Source organism: Esox lucius, chromosome 5, assembly GCF_011004845.1.
Source record: "Esox lucius isolate fEsoLuc1 chromosome 5, fEsoLuc1.pri, whole genome shotgun sequence".
Classification (NCBI taxonomy): domain Eukaryota; kingdom Metazoa; phylum Chordata; class Actinopteri; order Esociformes; family Esocidae; genus Esox; species Esox lucius.
In genome coordinates this window covers 7,179,910-7,197,730 of record NC_047573.1, presented here as the reverse complement: position 1 = coordinate 7,197,730, position 17,821 = coordinate 7,179,910, and the positions used below count along the sequence as shown (strand labels likewise).

The 17,821-nt window shown below is 42.0% G+C and overlaps 2 protein-coding genes across 11 annotated transcripts in view; one reads left to right on the top strand and one right to left on the bottom strand.

Annotated features, from left to right (window-relative positions):
- Nucleotides 1-696, bottom strand: part of psme4a (proteasome activator subunit 4a) — a 43,044-nt gene extending 42,348 nt beyond the window's left edge. For 3 of the 5 annotated variants that reach the window (XM_034292278.1, XM_034292279.1, XM_034292280.1), the window contains exon 1: nucleotides 109-696. In XM_034292278.1, coding sequence (XP_034148169.1) covers nucleotides 109-305 — 197 coding nt within the window. In that variant the 5' untranslated portion in view covers nucleotides 306-696. The remainder of the gene's footprint in view (nucleotides 1-108) is intronic. The other 2 variants (XM_034292281.1, XM_029119989.2) reach the window with 1 other exon arrangement.
- A 1,823-nt stretch (nucleotides 697-2,519) lies between these two features.
- wdr27 (WD repeat domain 27) overlaps nucleotides 2,520-17,821 on the top strand; it is an 83,005-nt gene continuing 67,703 nt past the window's right edge. For 2 of the 6 annotated variants that reach the window (XM_020046492.3, XM_020046493.3), the window contains exons 1-14: nucleotides 2,520-2,776; nucleotides 3,047-3,238; nucleotides 4,457-4,598; nucleotides 4,832-4,956; nucleotides 5,235-5,348; nucleotides 5,599-5,650; nucleotides 5,740-5,810; nucleotides 5,897-6,023; nucleotides 6,227-6,305; nucleotides 9,777-9,868; nucleotides 9,978-10,058; nucleotides 10,290-10,354; nucleotides 11,602-11,723; nucleotides 14,450-14,523. In XM_020046492.3, coding sequence (XP_019902051.2) covers nucleotides 3,068-3,238; nucleotides 4,457-4,598; nucleotides 4,832-4,956; nucleotides 5,235-5,348; nucleotides 5,599-5,650; nucleotides 5,740-5,810; nucleotides 5,897-6,023; nucleotides 6,227-6,305; nucleotides 9,777-9,868; nucleotides 9,978-10,058; nucleotides 10,290-10,354; nucleotides 11,602-11,723; nucleotides 14,450-14,523 — 1,315 coding nt within the window. In that variant the 5' untranslated portion in view covers nucleotides 2,520-2,776; nucleotides 3,047-3,067. The remainder of the gene's footprint in view (nucleotides 2,777-3,046; nucleotides 3,239-4,456; nucleotides 4,599-4,831; nucleotides 4,957-5,234; nucleotides 5,349-5,598; nucleotides 5,651-5,739; nucleotides 5,811-5,896; nucleotides 6,024-6,226; nucleotides 6,306-9,776; nucleotides 9,869-9,977; nucleotides 10,059-10,289; nucleotides 10,355-11,601; nucleotides 11,724-14,449; nucleotides 14,524-17,821) is intronic. The other 4 variants (XM_010867373.4, XM_010867380.4, XM_020046495.3 and 1 more) reach the window with 3 other exon arrangements.

Below are 17,821 nucleotides of genomic sequence, written 5' to 3'. Positions count from 1 at the left end.
ACACTACTGTAATCCCCGTTACAGGACAGCGAACAACTTGTAGTAGGACCATTTAGTTTGCAGGACGTGAATAGTTCTAATTAATAGCTAGTTACGATTAGGACTTACGTGGAAAGTTTCCTTGTCCAAAATAAGACCCCCGGCCATATCTCTCGAAGCTGGACAGCTCGGCCCAAGTTTCCTTTGATTTTACTCAAAATGTCATTGGATTCCTCATCTAATTTATCCGCATATGGCAGAAGTTTGTTGTAGACAATGTCTTTTTGAGGGACAAATCCTAATGTCTCCGACACGTCCTTTTTCATATTACTGTAAAATGTCCCAATGCAATGTACCAAACGTAAGCTATGTTTTGTTCTCTTCTTTGCTTGAAAATCTACCTTGTACGCTAGTAGTTCGTTGGCTAACGTTAGCTTTGCAGCTATGATCAGTGTCTATGTAGCTAGGAAGCTACAAGTTAACATTTCCTTTGTAACATGCTAACGTTGGCTAAATATCACAATTTGGCGTTTAAAACACTATACAAAAAAAGTAAATATCCAATTCAGTCAAATATGCTTTCTTGTAAGAATTCGTTGGCACTAAAAAAATGTTTTTTCTCATCTAGCTAGCTAGCTAACCTTCTGTTGCTAGCTACCGAAGGTACATTCATCTGACTACTTTCTCAACGTTTATTTTAGCAGACAGACACAACGCAAATAAAAACGTCTTTCTCCAGATCAATGGGCTCCTCCCCATACCAGTGTTCCTCCCCAGTCATTTGCGCAATTTCCGCTAGATGAAAGAACTACAAGTCCCATTATCGTATTAGTAAAACTTTCTTGCCTGTTCCTCTTTCTTTTTTCTTTTTTTTTTTTACATTTTATTGAGAGCAAAAGTATATCCAGTGGAAATCTGCTCCCTTTCAGAAACTTGTTTTTGGAACGAACATTTTATTTTGGAAAGATCCATTTAAATTGTATCTGAACGTGTTATTGGTTGCATAGGTGTTATAATGTTGAAGCAGGTGTACACAAATTGTTTGTATCTGCATTTTAACTAGAAAATCTAGTCCACAAACTTAGAATAAAAGAAACCACTAGCAATGTGTGTGATTCCCTGTGTGTTTGGCTTGGGGCACTTAAAAAGGTAGGACTCAAAGCAGTGCACAAAGACCTACACTCACATGTCACTGAGGTCATTCATGTTACACACTGCACTACCGGCAACTTTTTTGTTTATCCCTAACCTGCGGCCCAGCAACTGTTGATGACTTCATTGGCCCCAGTTAGGGCATGAGAAGTGGAAATCATACCAAGTGAGCTGGTGAATGTGACCTACAGTCTCCAGTCTATGCTAAATGCAATATTCCTTCAATCAGCTAGTTTGCGTCTGTAGTAAAGTACAGTGTAGTAAAGTCTTAATCTGCTGAGTCGATGCAGGATCTTGCATATCCTCAGCTATTTCATAAGAGAGGCATAAGACACATTGGAAAAGGTGATGTTAAAGATGATTGGTTGACGGTTGGTAACAAATGCCAGTCAGACAGGAATTTCACAATTTTCCTTTGAAACAGCTTGGGGAGTACTATGCACTGTACAGAACGTGTTGCACTTTTTTAATGGTTGATCCAATGAAAATACCCTCAAATGAATGTTGACAGTCTGCCTTTAACGCCAAAGGCATTGTATTACTTAAAATTATGCTGGAATACAATGCCAAATAAACAAAAACATAGCAAAATAAACAAAAACATAATTTGCAAAGTTGTTTATTTTCTTTCTGCAGTTGAAAACGAATATGTTCATGGTGGTAAAAAATAAAATAGAAAAAGAGTTTGGATCTGCAGCCATAGAAATTGCAAGATGAATAAAAACAAATCCATGCTGGACCATCAATGTCAATAAAACTAGGATTCTTCTGCTTCAAGACTTTTCTCAAGTAGTCAGGCCAAATTCTTGGTAATGACCCAGTAGTGTCATAGCCTTTTGAATGAGGTTTATCATAACCTTAACAATCTCTTCATCTTTATCAACTCTAATTGATGCAATGCAAAAGCCACATTCTTGTAGCATAATATTAAACAGAGCTCCCAAAACTGGGCACCTAACAGAGTTGTGGTTATTTTGAGGTATGTTTTTGCTGTGCTTAGTGTTTAGGTTCGGTTGAAGTCACAGTTGATGTCTCCAGTAATCTTCATGAGGTCTGTGAACAGAGGTCAGTGAAACCACAAAAGGGAAAAGAGCGCTGGATTCTGGTCTAGCCATCTTAGCTCCTGACTGCCCTCTGGCGACGGGGTTCAAGTCCTGGCTTAGCCGACTGCGAACTTCCTGTCTATGTCTCTCAAGTCCCTGCTTCCTATAATAAAAAATAATAATAAGGTGTAACACCCAATCTGAATATTGACCCATGTTGGTTAGTGCCTATCATGCAATCACGTGGTCAAATGGATATGATGTGTGGCTTTCTATGTGCTAGAAAAAAACGTTTCTGTTCTCTCTCATATCCAGTCAGTATCTAGATTATGACTGTTGTCAGCCAGCCAGCGCACAAAACAGACTTGACCAATTGTACTGAAAGGTTAGCACCTGACAACGTTACCGCCTTGCGGTCGAAGCAGTAATTTCCACCATATGCGGTAGTCGACTGTGTTGTCCTGTGTGTCCAGGCAACCCTACATCTGACCAACTGTTTTACAGGCGTAGGCTGGTTGCAAGCCAGTAGATGTAGTAGGAGATAGTTATATTTACATTGGGTGGCCAGCTTGCTGATACAATGAACACGAATTTGTTTTAAGGTTGGTGACTGATGTTGCTGGATACTTTTTACAAGTATAACAGTTGTAGTGAACAGTATCTGATTAAGTTAGCCAGTTAATAGCTATCGCGCTAGTAATTGTTTTTAGCCTGGAGAGACGGTAACTGGATTACTAGGTTATACTAGCACTGCATTCTGGCTGTCCAAAAAACAACAGAAATCTGCCCTAATTACGGGTTCTCTTGGGCTATTAGCCTAGCTATGCAGACATTAAATTACTTGCTAAATATTTGATATTTTTGTTGTACAGTAGTAGCAGTGCAGTATCGCCATGGATGATTGTGGGGAAAGCAGAGATGAGAGCAACATAATGGTAGAGAAGCTATCATTGTCATATGATAGACCGATGTCTCACCTGCAGCTAGCCTGCTGTCCCACTCACTGTGCTGTGCCACTACAAGGCAAGGACTTGTTGCTACACAGCCTTGAGGACTCAGAGCAGGTCAGTTACCAACCCTTTTGTAGCTAATTTGAATTCTAAAATTCAAGTTCTGCTGATGGCAATCCCCTCTGGAACATAGTTTTCCCCTCTGGAACACGTTTTCCATTATTGTGGGAACCTAACCCTAAACCAGAAATTCAAATCAATCAAATGTATTTATAAAGCCCTTTTTACAACAGCAGTTGTCACAAAGTGCTTTACAGAGACACCCGGCCTTAAACCCCAAGGAGCAAACAACAGTAGTGTTGAATTTCCGTGGCTAGGAAAAACTCCCTAAGAAGGTCGAATTATAGGAAGAAACCTAGAGAGGACCCAGGCTCAGAGGGGTGACCAGTCCTCTTCTGGCTGTGCCGGGTGAGATATTAAGAGTCCAATTGGAATAATAAATACATTTCTCTGGGCTAAATCCAGAGTCTATTTGATTTTAGACTAGGTCAGAAGTATGACCAGGTGGACAAGGACAGGGAGAGCAACGGGCCCCCCAAACCAGGTAATCCGCAGGTGTGGATCAGGACCTCATCTCCTCCTAAAGTTTAAAACTGGAGGAGACTGAGAAAAGTTAGTAGTACATCCCTCATATCCCCCAGCACAATAATATAGCAGCGTATTAATTAATGTTTCCTATAGCCCTGAACCTAACCCTTACCCTAAACTGAACCTCAACCATAACCTTTACATAAGTGTAAAGTCAACCTCACACTAAACCTAACTTTCAATACCTAAACCTCAGAGTAACCCTGACTCTAACACTGCCAAAATGTATGTTTTACCATAAACCTAAACCAGAAAAAAAATCTGGTTTATGTAGATTTTTTGTTTGTTTCACTATCTCTGTGGTCTCCTCATGAACACACAGACCTCTGGATCACACATACACATGTTTACACACAAATTGTTCAAGCAGGAGAAGACAGCATCTAAGATTACTTTTGATACCAGCCAATACCCATGGAGGCCTGCCTGTGGCTTCGCAATGTGATGTTTACAGAAATCCTGGCATCCCAATGTTGGAACCAGTTTCCCCTTGAAGTTGGGATACGCACATCATGACCTTTTCTTTATTTTTCTTCTTTCTAGCATTGTCTCAGCCTGTTGCTTCTGTACTTTATTGACTGAAGTGTACTTATTGTTACTGGCTTGTGTGGATTAACTGTAAATCTGTAAGAATAAGAGTATCTGGTAAATGACTCATTCTAATGCAATTATTCCCATCTGCAGACCATGCAACTTACAGGTCACCATGGAAACATCTCCGCTATGGTGTTTGGGACAGGTAGAAACCCGCTCCTGCTCTGCTCTGCCTCTGCAGATTATGTCATAGTCTGGGACGTCCAGCGCTGCTACAGCAGAACCAGAGCAGGTAAGATGACAGTTAATTTAAATGTAGTGGTCACACTGTATACGGATAGGTTACTCACTCAGCTCACTTCACTCACACAACTTATTCAACTCACCTTAACTCATCCAACTCACTGAACTCCCTCAACCTACTCAACCCATTCTACTCAGTCAACTCACTTAACTCACTAATCTCACATAACTAGCTCAACTCAACCACTGAAGCGGAATCATGCATTTTGTATTTCTTTCCAGGCATAGTGGCGTCTGGTACCGTTATTGGGACACTACTGGGCAAGGTGGTCCATCTGTCATTTTCTGCCGGTGATGAACGATTGGCTGCGTGCTCTGGGGACAAAGTGTACATACTGTCCTCCAAGGTTAGGACGTGTGCAAAATGCATCCCCATGCCCTGGATCTGTTGTGCTTCTACATCAGCATTGCCTGCTCTACAGTGGTTTTAGCTGGGTGTTGAACGGTCTATAAGCCATTCGTAACCAGCGCCGATGCAAAGAGGGCTTCATTAAATACATGTAATTGATCCTAGCAAGTGTTTTGTGTTATTAAAAAAAAGACATCTTTATTATGTTAACTAAGGAACTGAGTGGACAATAACGTTTAATATCTGTTGGATTGCATACTTGCGCTGACTCTTCAGATAGAAGATACCTTGTCTGTGTTAGCCGGCCACCTTGCACCTTTGACTGCAGCAGAGTTCTGTCCATGGAAAACGGATGTCCTGGTGTCTATATCAGAGGACCGCACGTTCAAGGTACAGTCAGGTTATTCGATAATACTGGGTAAAATAATATTTATAGTTGTTTTACTTTGGCTTTTTTTATTTTTATTTACATCCATTGTCAAGGTGTGTAGTCTCCTAGCCTTTCATATACGGTTGATGTAATTCCAACTCAGAAGGCTTTAGATTGGACAGTTGCAAATGCATGTTATTGTTAGACACGTCTGTGGAGTTATGCAACGTTATGCCATTCTGAATGAGATGTTTTTTCTGTTTAATGTAGGTGTGGGGGGTAGAAAAAGAGGAGATTATCTATGAGTCTGCTGTATTGTCAGGTAGGCTATGTTGACCCAAGTTTGGTTTGATCGTCAGTATATAACACTGACGGGGCATGTTTAACATCCCTGACTCTTCTGTTCTGCAGCGTCTCCATTGCTCAGTGTGTCCTTCTTGTTGAAAACCCGGCAGCTTGTCACTGGTTCTGCAGATGGACAGGTTTCGACACACACAAACACGCCCACACACTAGCCAGTTTAATATAACCGCAAACACACCTAATCTATGATTTGCTATTGTCTCAGGTGTGGAGCTTCACCTTTCCAGAGGACCTTAGATGTAATTTGGTGACCAGACTGGACCTTCACAAGGTGATGGAACGACACCAGAGGCAGCTGAACAAGATGTCCCCACAGACAGTTGGTGTGACAGGTAGTCACGGAAAAGCTAGAAACGTATATTTATATTTACACTTTACCTTCAGAACACTAGATGGAATCAGAACACCAGACAGAATCAGTACCCTGTTTCAGACCAGGGAAGGGTTAAATAGTAACAGGGCTGTCTCTGACTGCACCCAATAGCTATTTTGTCATATTTCTCAATCCCAAGCACCCTCTTGTGTTTTGTTCCAGGAATCACTCCAGACACAGTGGAGACCACAAAGCCTGTACTCAGAATATGTGCTTATCACCGGCAGCTTGAGCTGGAGAGGTAAAGTGGGGTCCCAAATGTGGTTTCCTTGCAGGGTCCATGTTAACATGGTTTCCTTGCAGGGTCCATGTAAATGTGGTTTATTTTCAGGATCCATGTAAATGTGGTTTCCTTGCAGGGTCAATGTAAATGTGGTTTCTTTTCAGGGTCCATGTAAATGTGGTTTCCTTGCAGGGTCCATGTAAATGTGGTTTCCTTGCAGGGTCCATGTAAATGTGCTTTCTTTGTAGGGTCCATGTGAACACAGTATCTTTTCAGGGTCCATGTAAAGTTGGTTTCCTTACATGTTTCATGTAAATGTGGTTTCCTTGCTGTGTCCATGTGAATGTGGTTTCCTTGCAGTGACCATGTGAATGTGGTTTCCTTGCAGTGACCATGTGAATGTGGTTTCCTTGCAGTGACCATGTGAATGTGGTTTCCTTGCAGTGACCATGTAAATGTGGTTTCCTTGCAGTGTCCATGTAAATGTGGTTTACTTGCAGTGTCCATGCAGATGGAACAATTACTGTACCACCAAGGCCAGTGTATTTGTCTCTTCCTGGAGTACCCTTACAGTTTTTTCTTCTTCATGTGCTTTTTACCAGCAAATCTTTGGTCTCATGGTTCTTCTAAAGTTCCTCCTCTAGATATGCCAAGTACTCCTGGGAGTCTTAGAACCCTAGTTGAGGACTCCTGGTTATCACATTCCTGAGCCAATATTAATCTACAGGCTTTGTAGACAGCGGTTGATTTTTAGTTTTGATGGATCCAGGAAAACATGATATCAGTATTATTTATATCACTTAGACATTAAAGTTAATGTGTAATATGCTTTAAGCCTTTCAGGTATCCCGCTGTCACAGCTTTCTGGAAACACTTCAATATCGCTATGTATCTTTATTAGTAGTGGCTAACAAGAGGATCTAGGCTGATGGAGTGGTGTTTCCATGGCGATAGCGGGAACCTTCCTATTGACAACTAGTTAACATGGCCCTAACAATCTCTGGCTATCCACAAAACGGTTGTTGCCATGGTGAAGTACTGTAGTACCGTCCATGCCATGGTGGCTTTTGACCACAGCTTGACCATTTATTTCATGCCAATACGTACAGTATAACCAGCTCATGTTAGGATACAGTATATAACCACCTCATGTTAAGATACAGTATACAACCACCGCATGTTAGGTTACAGTATATAACCACCTCATGTTAAGATACAGTATATAACCACCTCATGTTAGGATACAGTATACAAACACTGCATGTTAGGATACAGTATATAACCACCACATGTTAAGATACAGTATACAACCACCGCATGTTAAGATACAGTATACAACCACCGCATGTTAAGATACAGTATACAACCACCGCATGTTAGGATACAGTATACAACCACCGCATGTTAAGATACAGTATACAACCACCGCATGTTAGGTTACAGTATATAACCACCTCATGTTAAGATACAGTATACAAACACTGCATGTTAGGATACAGTATATAACCACCACATGTTAAGATACAGTATACAACCACCGCATGTTAAGATACAGTATACAACCACCGCATGTTAAGATACAGTATACAACCACCGCATGTTAGGATACAGTATACAACCACCGCATGTTAGGATACAGTATACAACCACCGCATGTTAAGATACAGTATATAACCACCTCATGTTAGGATACGGTATATAACCACCTCATGTTAGGATACAGTATATAACCACCTCATGTTAGGATACAGTATATAACCACCGCATGTTAGGATACAGTATACAACCACCGCATGTTAAGATACAGTATACAACCACTGCATGTTAGGATACAGTATATAACCACCTCATGTTAGGATACAGTATATAACCACCGCATGTTAGGATACAGTATATAACCACCGCATGTTAGGATACAGTATACAACCACCGCATGTTAAGATACAGTATACAACCACTGCATGTTAGGATACGGTATATAACCACCTCATGTTAAGAAACAGTATGAAACCATCTCATGTTAGGATACAGTATATAACCACCTCATTTTTGGATACAGTACATGACAACCTCCTGTTAGGATACAGTATACAACCACCTCATGTTAAGATACAATACATAACCACCTGATATTAGGATACAGTACATAACCATCTCATGTTAGGATACGTTTACAAACACCGCATGTTAGGATACAGTATACAACCACCTCAAGTTAAAATACAGTATGTAACTACCGCATGTTAGGATACAGTATATAACCACCGCATGTTAAAATACAGTATGTAACCATCTCATGTTAGGATACAGTATATAACCACTGCATGTTTGGATACAGTTTAGAACCAGGTCACAAAGGCATAATCAAGGAGGTGCTTAAACAACAAACCTTACCATAGGTAAGGTTATCCAGGTTATCACGTCACTATGAACATAAATAGGCCTAATCTGTGACCTGGTTGTAGTCATCGTTCACAGTTTGTCTTTACCAATGGCTATACCATATTTCCCTTTGTTCATATGCCAAATTGCTGCAGAGAAGTCCACTGTTTAATTTTTGATTTGAACGGTAGCCCTCCTGTGTGGTGAGAGAGAGAGAGAGATCTTTTGGGCATATTCTGCTGTTACTGGTTTCAGATTGTTGCTAGCATAGCTGGATTTTATGAATGTGCTGAGCTGGCGGTTCTGTTGCCTGGTGTTTGTGAGTCACTGAGGATCAGCTGGTCTCCTCTGCCACTCTGGCTAGTTTATACGACAGTGTGAGATGGCTTCAGTCCCTGGTGTCCACTGTATGATTTACATAGCAGCATCAAACCCGCGGTACATGCAGTCTGGGCTTGGATCAGACCCAAAGCTCCCAGTTGGCGGTGTGGTGGTGAGTGTGTATGCGTGCTTGCCATCTAACCGACCGCCGACCACACTGTTTTCCTTTGGCGTGGGGTTACATTGTCTTCTCCAGTGTGCTGAAACAAAGGCCCTTTGAAGGAGAAGTTTGCTACAGGCTTTTTCCTCATGGTTCTGTGTCTGTGCCCCTGGCTCTGTCGGCCTGTCTGTATGACTGTCTGTATTTGTCTGTCTGACTGTGTCTGTCCCCATGGCTCTGTCTGTCGGACTGTCTGTCGGACTGTGTCTGTGCCCCTGGCTTTGTCGAACTGTCGAACTGTCTATCTGTATGACTATCTGTCTGTGATTATGCGACTATGTTTTTGTTCTCTGTATGTTTCTATGAAAAGGAGAGAGGTTGAGCCACACTGGTCATTTCCTCCTAGATTTTCTATCTATACTGATACTCTCAATGTTTGTATCAACTATAAATCTATGTACATTATACACTCACCACACATGATGTAAAATTAACTGCATGTAAAGTTTTGTGTAGATTCTCTCACTATAAGTTTCCTATCACTAGCAACACCATGACACCTAGTTGTGAGTGTTTGTTAATGTACTTGTAGATTCAAAGCTGGTTCTGACCCCCCCCTTCCGTAGGGCTAACAGTTGGGTCTGGATTGGATGCTCCGATGGCCTGTACCTGCTTGACCTGGCTACTTCTGAGCTCCACAAGGCACTGTTTCTCAGAGGTGTGCCACTGCCCTGATTTTCTGTTTGTGTGCATGCATCGTATGTGTTGAAACTCCAACTCCTTTGTTTGTGTGTGTGTGTGTGTGTATTGGCTGTGTTCACCTACAGTCTGTATACCTGTTTACTGTTGGAGAAACTGCTGGAACGATGGACACAATTTGCACTATGCTCTGAAGAGACCTTGGGATTGTAAGTGTGTTTGTGTGTGTGTGTGTGTGTGTTTGTCCCTGGCCTAGACTGCGTGGTGGGTAACAACAGAAAGTGGACTTTGGTGTTTGGGTGTATCCTACCAACACTGTTTGTGTGGTGCCGAATCAATCTCTGTTGTCACCCCGTTGAGTGGATGTGTGCGTTCCACCCAAAGTACAGATGTTGGTCTTGCATCTTGTCAGTGGTAATGCCAGTTTGCCTCTCCCACAGACTACCCCAACTTGAGCATTACGATGGCTGGCTCGTGGGCCATGTGTCATGGTTCGGGAAACACTGTGAGTATGATACCATTTAATCCCACCACAGTATTGCCTCACTTGACCCACTCAGCAGGGCCTTTTCACACCGCATTGTTCCTAGCCCTGGCCGAACGTGCAGTGTGGAAACTCCTATACAGGGTAACATGGGCCATCTAAAAAGGAGACTGTCCAATCATGCCGGAAATAAAGTGTTTGGGTAATAACAAGGGTGAGGGGGTTGTCAGACAGATGGTGGCTGACAGATGGGGTGTGGGGGGGGGTGTTAATTCCCTGAAATTATCCTCCACTGTAAAATACAGAACACATCACTTCCCTCCTGGATGCAAATTGTAGTCGAACCTTGTAAAACCATTACATCTCACTTAATCCAAGTCTCGTGAAACCATAAACCACTAACTGCATGGTTATAAAAATACAGTAGGTTCAGCACACATAAACTGTATACGATGTTGCAAATAAAATGTAAAGGACAAGCTTTCCATTAACATTTCATTACAATTGTTTTAATATGGAGTTAAATCTCAACTGTAAAAAGTATGTAGATGTGGACAACTGTTGACAGACTTGCACTGCTCTGAAATATTTAAACATGTTTTAAAAACAAACTGTCCTAAAAGGGATTTTCAATCTTACAAAAACATTTAGAAAGTAAAGACAAATTAGGGGTTGCTTGTTTACGCAGCCTTTGGCCAAAACAATAGCCAAAAATGTTTCTTGTCATCTTGCTGCACCTTTCTAATGGCACACTGTTTTTTAATGTTTCGTAATATGCATTGAATGTGATCCAGATCTGGAGTCTTCATTAGAAATATTAAAAATTTAGTTTAGAAGAAAATATTGAAGAAAAGCACACGGGTTTCCATTTATTTGACTGCATTTGTATGAGTTGGAGAAATATTCCACTTCTAAGAGATTTGCTAAATATTGGTTAACTGAAAAGAGTGGTGACTGAAAACAACCCTTACAGTAAAGCTAAGAGGTTGATAAAATATGAGCCTTATGTCTCACACACAGCTGTGTCCCCAAAAATCCGGTTGGCTATTCCAGCTGTACAATACGTCCCTGACTTGTTCTATAATGTTCCTTGACGCTCTACTTTAAAGTTATTGACTACTTAATACTGTGCACACGGTACATTTGTCAGTACATTTGTCATTGGCCTATGCTCCTCATGGAGTAATGGGGTTCAGTCAAGTCACAGGACTGTCTTGCATTCTCTCGCTCTCTGTCTGTCTTCCCTTTCTCTCCACCCCTTCATTCAGATGATCTTGTTACTGACCTCTCTGTTCGAGACCCAGATGTCTGTGTTGGAATTGAGCCTACCAGTGTCAGGCACTGTGGACGACCTCTGTCAGCACCTGGACCGGCTCTCCATCTTGCCAAGGTGTGTGTCTGAGTGTGTGTGTGTCTTTGTAACCTTCTGGGCTAGGCCCTGTTTCATGGGGAATGTATTGCTTTCACGGTAATGAAAAACTCTTACTATCAGGACTATCTCTACAACAAAGACAAACTGACCTAATTAACTATAATGTCATTATTTATATATTATTAATATTGCCACCAAATGCTTTTTGACAGTGAGCTCTTATCGAGCTTTAACTTGAGACCTCAAGACGTATTTTCAGTGTTACATAACTCCATGGCTTTTGCGTCCTGCCTTGACCCTGTGTGAAAAAGCCTCCCCTGGTGTTACGGAACACCGCCTGGCACGGTTACCCAACCCCTCACTCATTCAAACCATAGCAGAACCACCAAAAGACGCGGCGTCTTCGTTCTGGACCTCCCGGGCAGGTATGGGAGTGTGTGCAGCCCAAACCGAGTCACAGGGTTGGTTGCTGTCCAAACCCCATCCAAGCCAATGTCAGGATGTAAGCAAACGATATCCCTTTGTGTGCATTATTATTTAATCATCACAGACCACCTGTCTCTCTCTCGGACCTCTGTTCCATGAAGTGGTGGTGCCAGCAGCTCGTTGTAGCTGGGAATGATGACTCGTTAAACAGTAGCAGTGTATGGAAATGGTATGGCTGGGCTCTTTATCCCCCTCACGCAGACCCATGCCAGGGAACTGCTTCGCGCCACCCAGCACTTGTCTGTGTGTGAGTGCTTTTGTGTGTGTGCTGATCTTTTTGTGTGGGTGTGTGTTCGCCTTTGTGTGTGTGTGTGTGTGTGTGTGTGTGTGTGTGCGCCTTTGTGTGAGAATGTGTGCCTTTGTGTGTGTGTTGTGTGGCACCACCTACTGCGTTGGCACATAGGGGTTTCGGTACTTTGCCCCCCCCCCCCAAACCTCCAAACTTCTCCTGCTTTCCCTGCAATTATAAAATTAAAGAGGACATATTTTAAAACTTTTACACGGTTTTGTGATGATTCAACAAGATCCTACTGCTGAGAAAGCTGGTGGCACAGTTTATTCATCCATTACATCTGTTGAAAACTGCATTGTGTGCAAACAACTGTGAACAAACACACTCACAGACACAAACACACACACATATATATATATACGCAGCTCCGGAAAAAATTAAGAGACCGCTGCACCTTTTTCTTTCCTTTCCAAAAAAAGTCAAAAAGGAAGGTTTTGAGTGAGGAATTGACCATCATCTTGAACTTCTTCCATTTTCTAATAATTGCGCCAACAGTTGTTGCCTTCTCACCAAGCTGCTTGCCTATTGTCCTGTAGCCCATCCCAGCCTTGTGCAGGTCTACACTTTTATGCCTGATGTCCTTACACAGCTCTCTGGTCTTGGCCATTGTGGAGAGGTTGGAGTGTGTTTGATTGAGTGTGTGGACAGGTGTCTTTTATACAGGTAACGAGTTCAAACAGGTGCAGTTAATACAGGTAATGAGTGGAAAACAGGAGGGCTTCTTAAAGAAAAACTAACAGGTCTGTGAGAGACGGAATTCTTACTGGTTGGTAGGTGATCAAATACTTATGTCATGCAATAAAATGCAAATGAATTACTTAAAAATCATACAATGTGATTTTCTGGATTTTTGTTTTAGATTGGGTTTCTTTCGCAGTATGTTTTGGGTCGTTGTTCATGTTTAAAGTGAAGAGTCGTCCAATCAACTCTGTTGAATTTGGATGAATCTGAGCAGACAATATATACCTATAACCTTCAGAATTCATCTTCTGCCTCCACCTTGTTTTACAGATGATGTGGTATGCTTCAGATCATGAGCCGTACCAAGCATTCTCCATACTTTTTTCTTCCTATCATTCTGGTACAGGTTGATCTTAGTTTCATCTGTCCAAAGAATGCTGTTCCAGAACTGGGCTGGCTTTTTTAAGTGTTTTTTGGAAAAGTCTTATCTGGTCTTTCTTTTCACAAGGCTTGTGAATTGTTTGCACCTTGTGCTGAACCCTCTGTATTTGATCTTGTGAAGTCTTCCCTTTATGGTAGACTTGGATAATGATATGCCTAACTCCTGGAGAATGTTCTTCACTTGGCTGGATATTGTGAAGGGGTTTTTCTTTACCCTGGAAAGGATCTTACAATCATCCACCACTGTTGTCTTCCATGGACATCCAGGTCTTTTTGTGTTGCAGAGCTCTCCAGTGTGTTCTTTTTTTCTCAGAATGTACCAAACTGTTGATTTGGCCACTTCTAATGTTCCTGCTATCTCTCTGATGGATTGTTTTTATTGCAGCTTAAGGATGGCCTGTTTCACTTGCTTTGAGAGCTCCTTTGTGGGTTTACAGCAACAGCTTCCAAATGCAAATGCCACAACTGGAATCAACCTTTTACCTGTTTAATTTATGAAGAAATAACGAAGGAATAACCCACACCTGTCCATAAAACAGCTTTTCAGTTGTCAAATTACTTTTGGTCCCTTAAAATAGAGGGGGTGACATATTAAAGAGCTTTAATTCCTAAACCCTCCCCAGTTGTGAATACCCTCAGATTAAAGCTGAGAGACTGCACTTTAAGCCCATATTCATTATTTAACTGTAACCTTGAATATATTTTGGTAAACAGCCAAAATAACAAATGTCCAATTATTTCCGGACCTAACTGTATAATCAAATACTGTATGCACACATATAAACACAGGTTTTTATTTCCAGTCGCTCTGGAGATATGAATTCCCTTTTCCCTGGTCTTTCAGTGGCCCACTGATGTCTGGATCTCCTCTGAACGCAGAGTTGAAGAAGAAGGATCCCAATCGTCGAAAAAAAACAGGTCAGCAGCAAGCAGCAGCCCTTTTGGCGCTTACCCTTCAAAACACACACACACACACAGAAACCACTATTAAACCCCTCATCACAGCCACGTGTTACTGGAGAACCACTGTTGAAATTATTTAAAGTTGTGGTCCGGTGTGGCTTTGTTGGCCCGGACAGGGTTGTGTGTTTATATATACACCGAGGTCACGTGCTAAAATGTGTTTGTTACATATACACTGGGATTAGAGCATCTTCTTGGTCTATATATTATTAAAAAGATTCGCCGGTCATATGGTTGTCCCTGCTTAGTTTGGCTCTGGTCCGCTCTTCTAAACTGTATCATGTTCCATAGTTGGCTTCTACATTCATGGTTACTGGAGAGGCCCATTGCTACCGCATAGAGAGTTGGCTGGATCATAAAACGGCAGCTGGTAATTAGACGTGTGAAGGACAGGATGGTCCTTTGGACAGACAATTCAGCTAATATGCACAAAAAAAGGGCTCTGGGATTTAATATAGCAAGCTTTCAGTTTTCTGTGTGGGTAATACTAGTGTGTGGGTAAATTATGTTTTCAGCTTTTATGAAAGGATTATTATTTACATTTAAATATACCACCCCCCCGTGCCTTATTGTTTCAATATACCACCCCCCCCCGTGCCTTATTGTTTCAATATACCACACCTCCTCGTGCCTTATTGTTTCAATATACCACAACTCCTTGTGCATTATTTTATCAATATACCACAACTCCTTGTGAATTGTTGTTTCAATATACAACACCCCCTCGTGAATTGTTGTTTCAATATACAACACCCCCTCGTGCCTTATTGTTTCAATATACAACACCCCCTCGTGCCTTATTGTTTCAATATACCACACCTCCTCGTGCCTCATTGTTTCAATATACCACACCTCCTCGTGCCTTATTGTTTCAATATACCACACCTCCTTGTGCCTTATTGTTTCAATATACCACACCTCCTCGTGCCTTATTGTTTCAATATACCACACCTCCTTGTGCCTTATTGTATCAATATACAACACCCCCTCGTGAATTGTTGTTTCAATATACAACACCCCCTCGTGCCTTATTGTTTCAATATACAACACCCCCTCGTGCCTTATTGTTTCAATATACCACACCTCCTCGTGCCTCATTGTTTCAATATACCACACCTCCTCGTGCCTTATTGTTTCAATATACCACACCTCCTTGTGCCTTATTGTTTCAATATACCACACCTCCTCGTGCCTTATTGTTTCAATATACCACACCTCCTTGTGCCTTATTGTTTCAATATACAACACCCCCTCATTCCTTATTGTTTCTATATACCCCCCCTCATTCCTTATTGTTTCTATATACCCCCCCCTCATTCCTTATTGTTTCTATATACCCCCCCCCCTCATTCCTTATTGTTTTGCCTTATTGCAGTTAGAGGTCAGGGCTGAGAGAGAGAGAGTGTGAGAGGGAGCATGAGAGTGTGTGTGTGTGTGTGTTCACAGCCTGCCAGGCCAGACTTTGTATGGGGATCAGGAGTTTGGAGCTGAGCTAAAGCGTGACTACGAGTTCACTGTTGGACCAAAAACCACAAGCATTTATCCAGACTCCTGTTTCAACCCCCCCCTCATGTTTGTGTCCATCTTCAGCCAGATCTCAGTCATGCATGGGACATAGACACAGGACGAGTCTGTGGTGCTGCCATTTTCCCTTGGATTCCCCCATCTAATGACGTTTCTCCACTCACAGGCCTGCACGAGCACACACACACACAAAGGGTGCAGCTGCCTCTAATTAGGGAGAACAAAACAGTAACGCAGAGATGCCTAAAGGCACCTCTGCTATCAGGTCCTGACTGTGGCCTCCAGGCGCATAGAGATGGCTAGAGGCTCCCAGGACCCAACACCCAGAGATGAATATCGGTTATGCGCCTTCGTTGGACATTTTCATTAACATCATGTTTTCGACGATGTTAAAGTCACCAAGGTGATGACTTTAAAGTTCTAGGTGATTGAGGCCTACATTTGATTTGTTGTAGAAATGTGTCTTGAGAGCACTGTTTTGAAAATCAACAAGATTGTTCGGAGGAATGTTGTATGCGATAGAGGAATGGGTAAATGCGAATCCTGCAGTTCTTCAGCCAGGCAAGGCCGCAGGTCTGGCTTTCTCTGGTATGCGTGTTACTGCGGTCGTTTGCGAATGCTACGTCGATTCCTGGTTACCACCGTAACGAAGATGACTTTCATTCTGACTTGTGTGACCGTGTGCACATGCACATTGCTGTGTCTTGATGTCCCTGCTGCATTGCAGGCATTGGGTCATTGGTGCCTGGTGGTTGAGATGAGGGATTGGCTTTCGAATTATTGTTTTCGCCCGTCTGTGGTGGTAGTAAATATAATGTCTGTCTGTTCTTCTGAGGTGAATGACGTATTCTGACATTTCTGGAGGTTTAATGTAGCATTATGAGGACATTATGAGCCTGTGCACATCCCATGGTAGGCAATGCATACCCAGACATTCTATCTCTGTGGTTTTTCCAGTTATATTCAGAGTAAAAAAAAAAAAAAGATTCCACTAATGCTAATGACGTCAGAGGTTGTTTTTCTGGGAAGATACAATCTCCGCCGTCTCCCTATAGATTCCATACTTTGTGGTTAGGAGGTATAACTTCAGGAGTAATGTTGCACCAGGATCTGTGATCCCTGCTCAGGGCGAAAGACAAAGCCAAGGGAAAAGTGTTCAGAATTTCCACACTGGGAGAGGGAGGAGAGCAGACTGAGATATAGGAGAGGAAAGCTAGATAGCGGGAATACATCAGAGATTGGCGTTAGTGTTGATGAGGCCTCTCTCCAGGCTTAAACTGGTGTGTGTGTGTGTGTGTGTGTGAGAGAGAGAGAGACAGGAGGAGGTAGGCCACTGTGTGTTCTGTCTGTCTGCCTGGGACATCAACAGACGGACAGATCAGGCAGCATGGTAAATGGAAAAATGTACTTACTTCTCATTACGGTGTTATAGCATGCTATGTCACCATTCATAAGCATATTACACTCGTATGTATCTATACTATTCAATAATTCTACCCAATTGCTACTAGTTTACACTATGTATTTTACTGCCCTACTTGCCATGTCTAAGATTCAATACTACTGCCCATACTGCTGCTAGTGTACAGTGTCGTGTATTATTGCTTTATTGTTTGCTGTATTTATGCTTGTATTTTTTTCTTCTCTTTATATACAGTATCTGGCCATCTGTTCATTCATCGATTGTTTCAAGTTTCAAGGTTTATTTGTCAAATGCACCGAACAACAC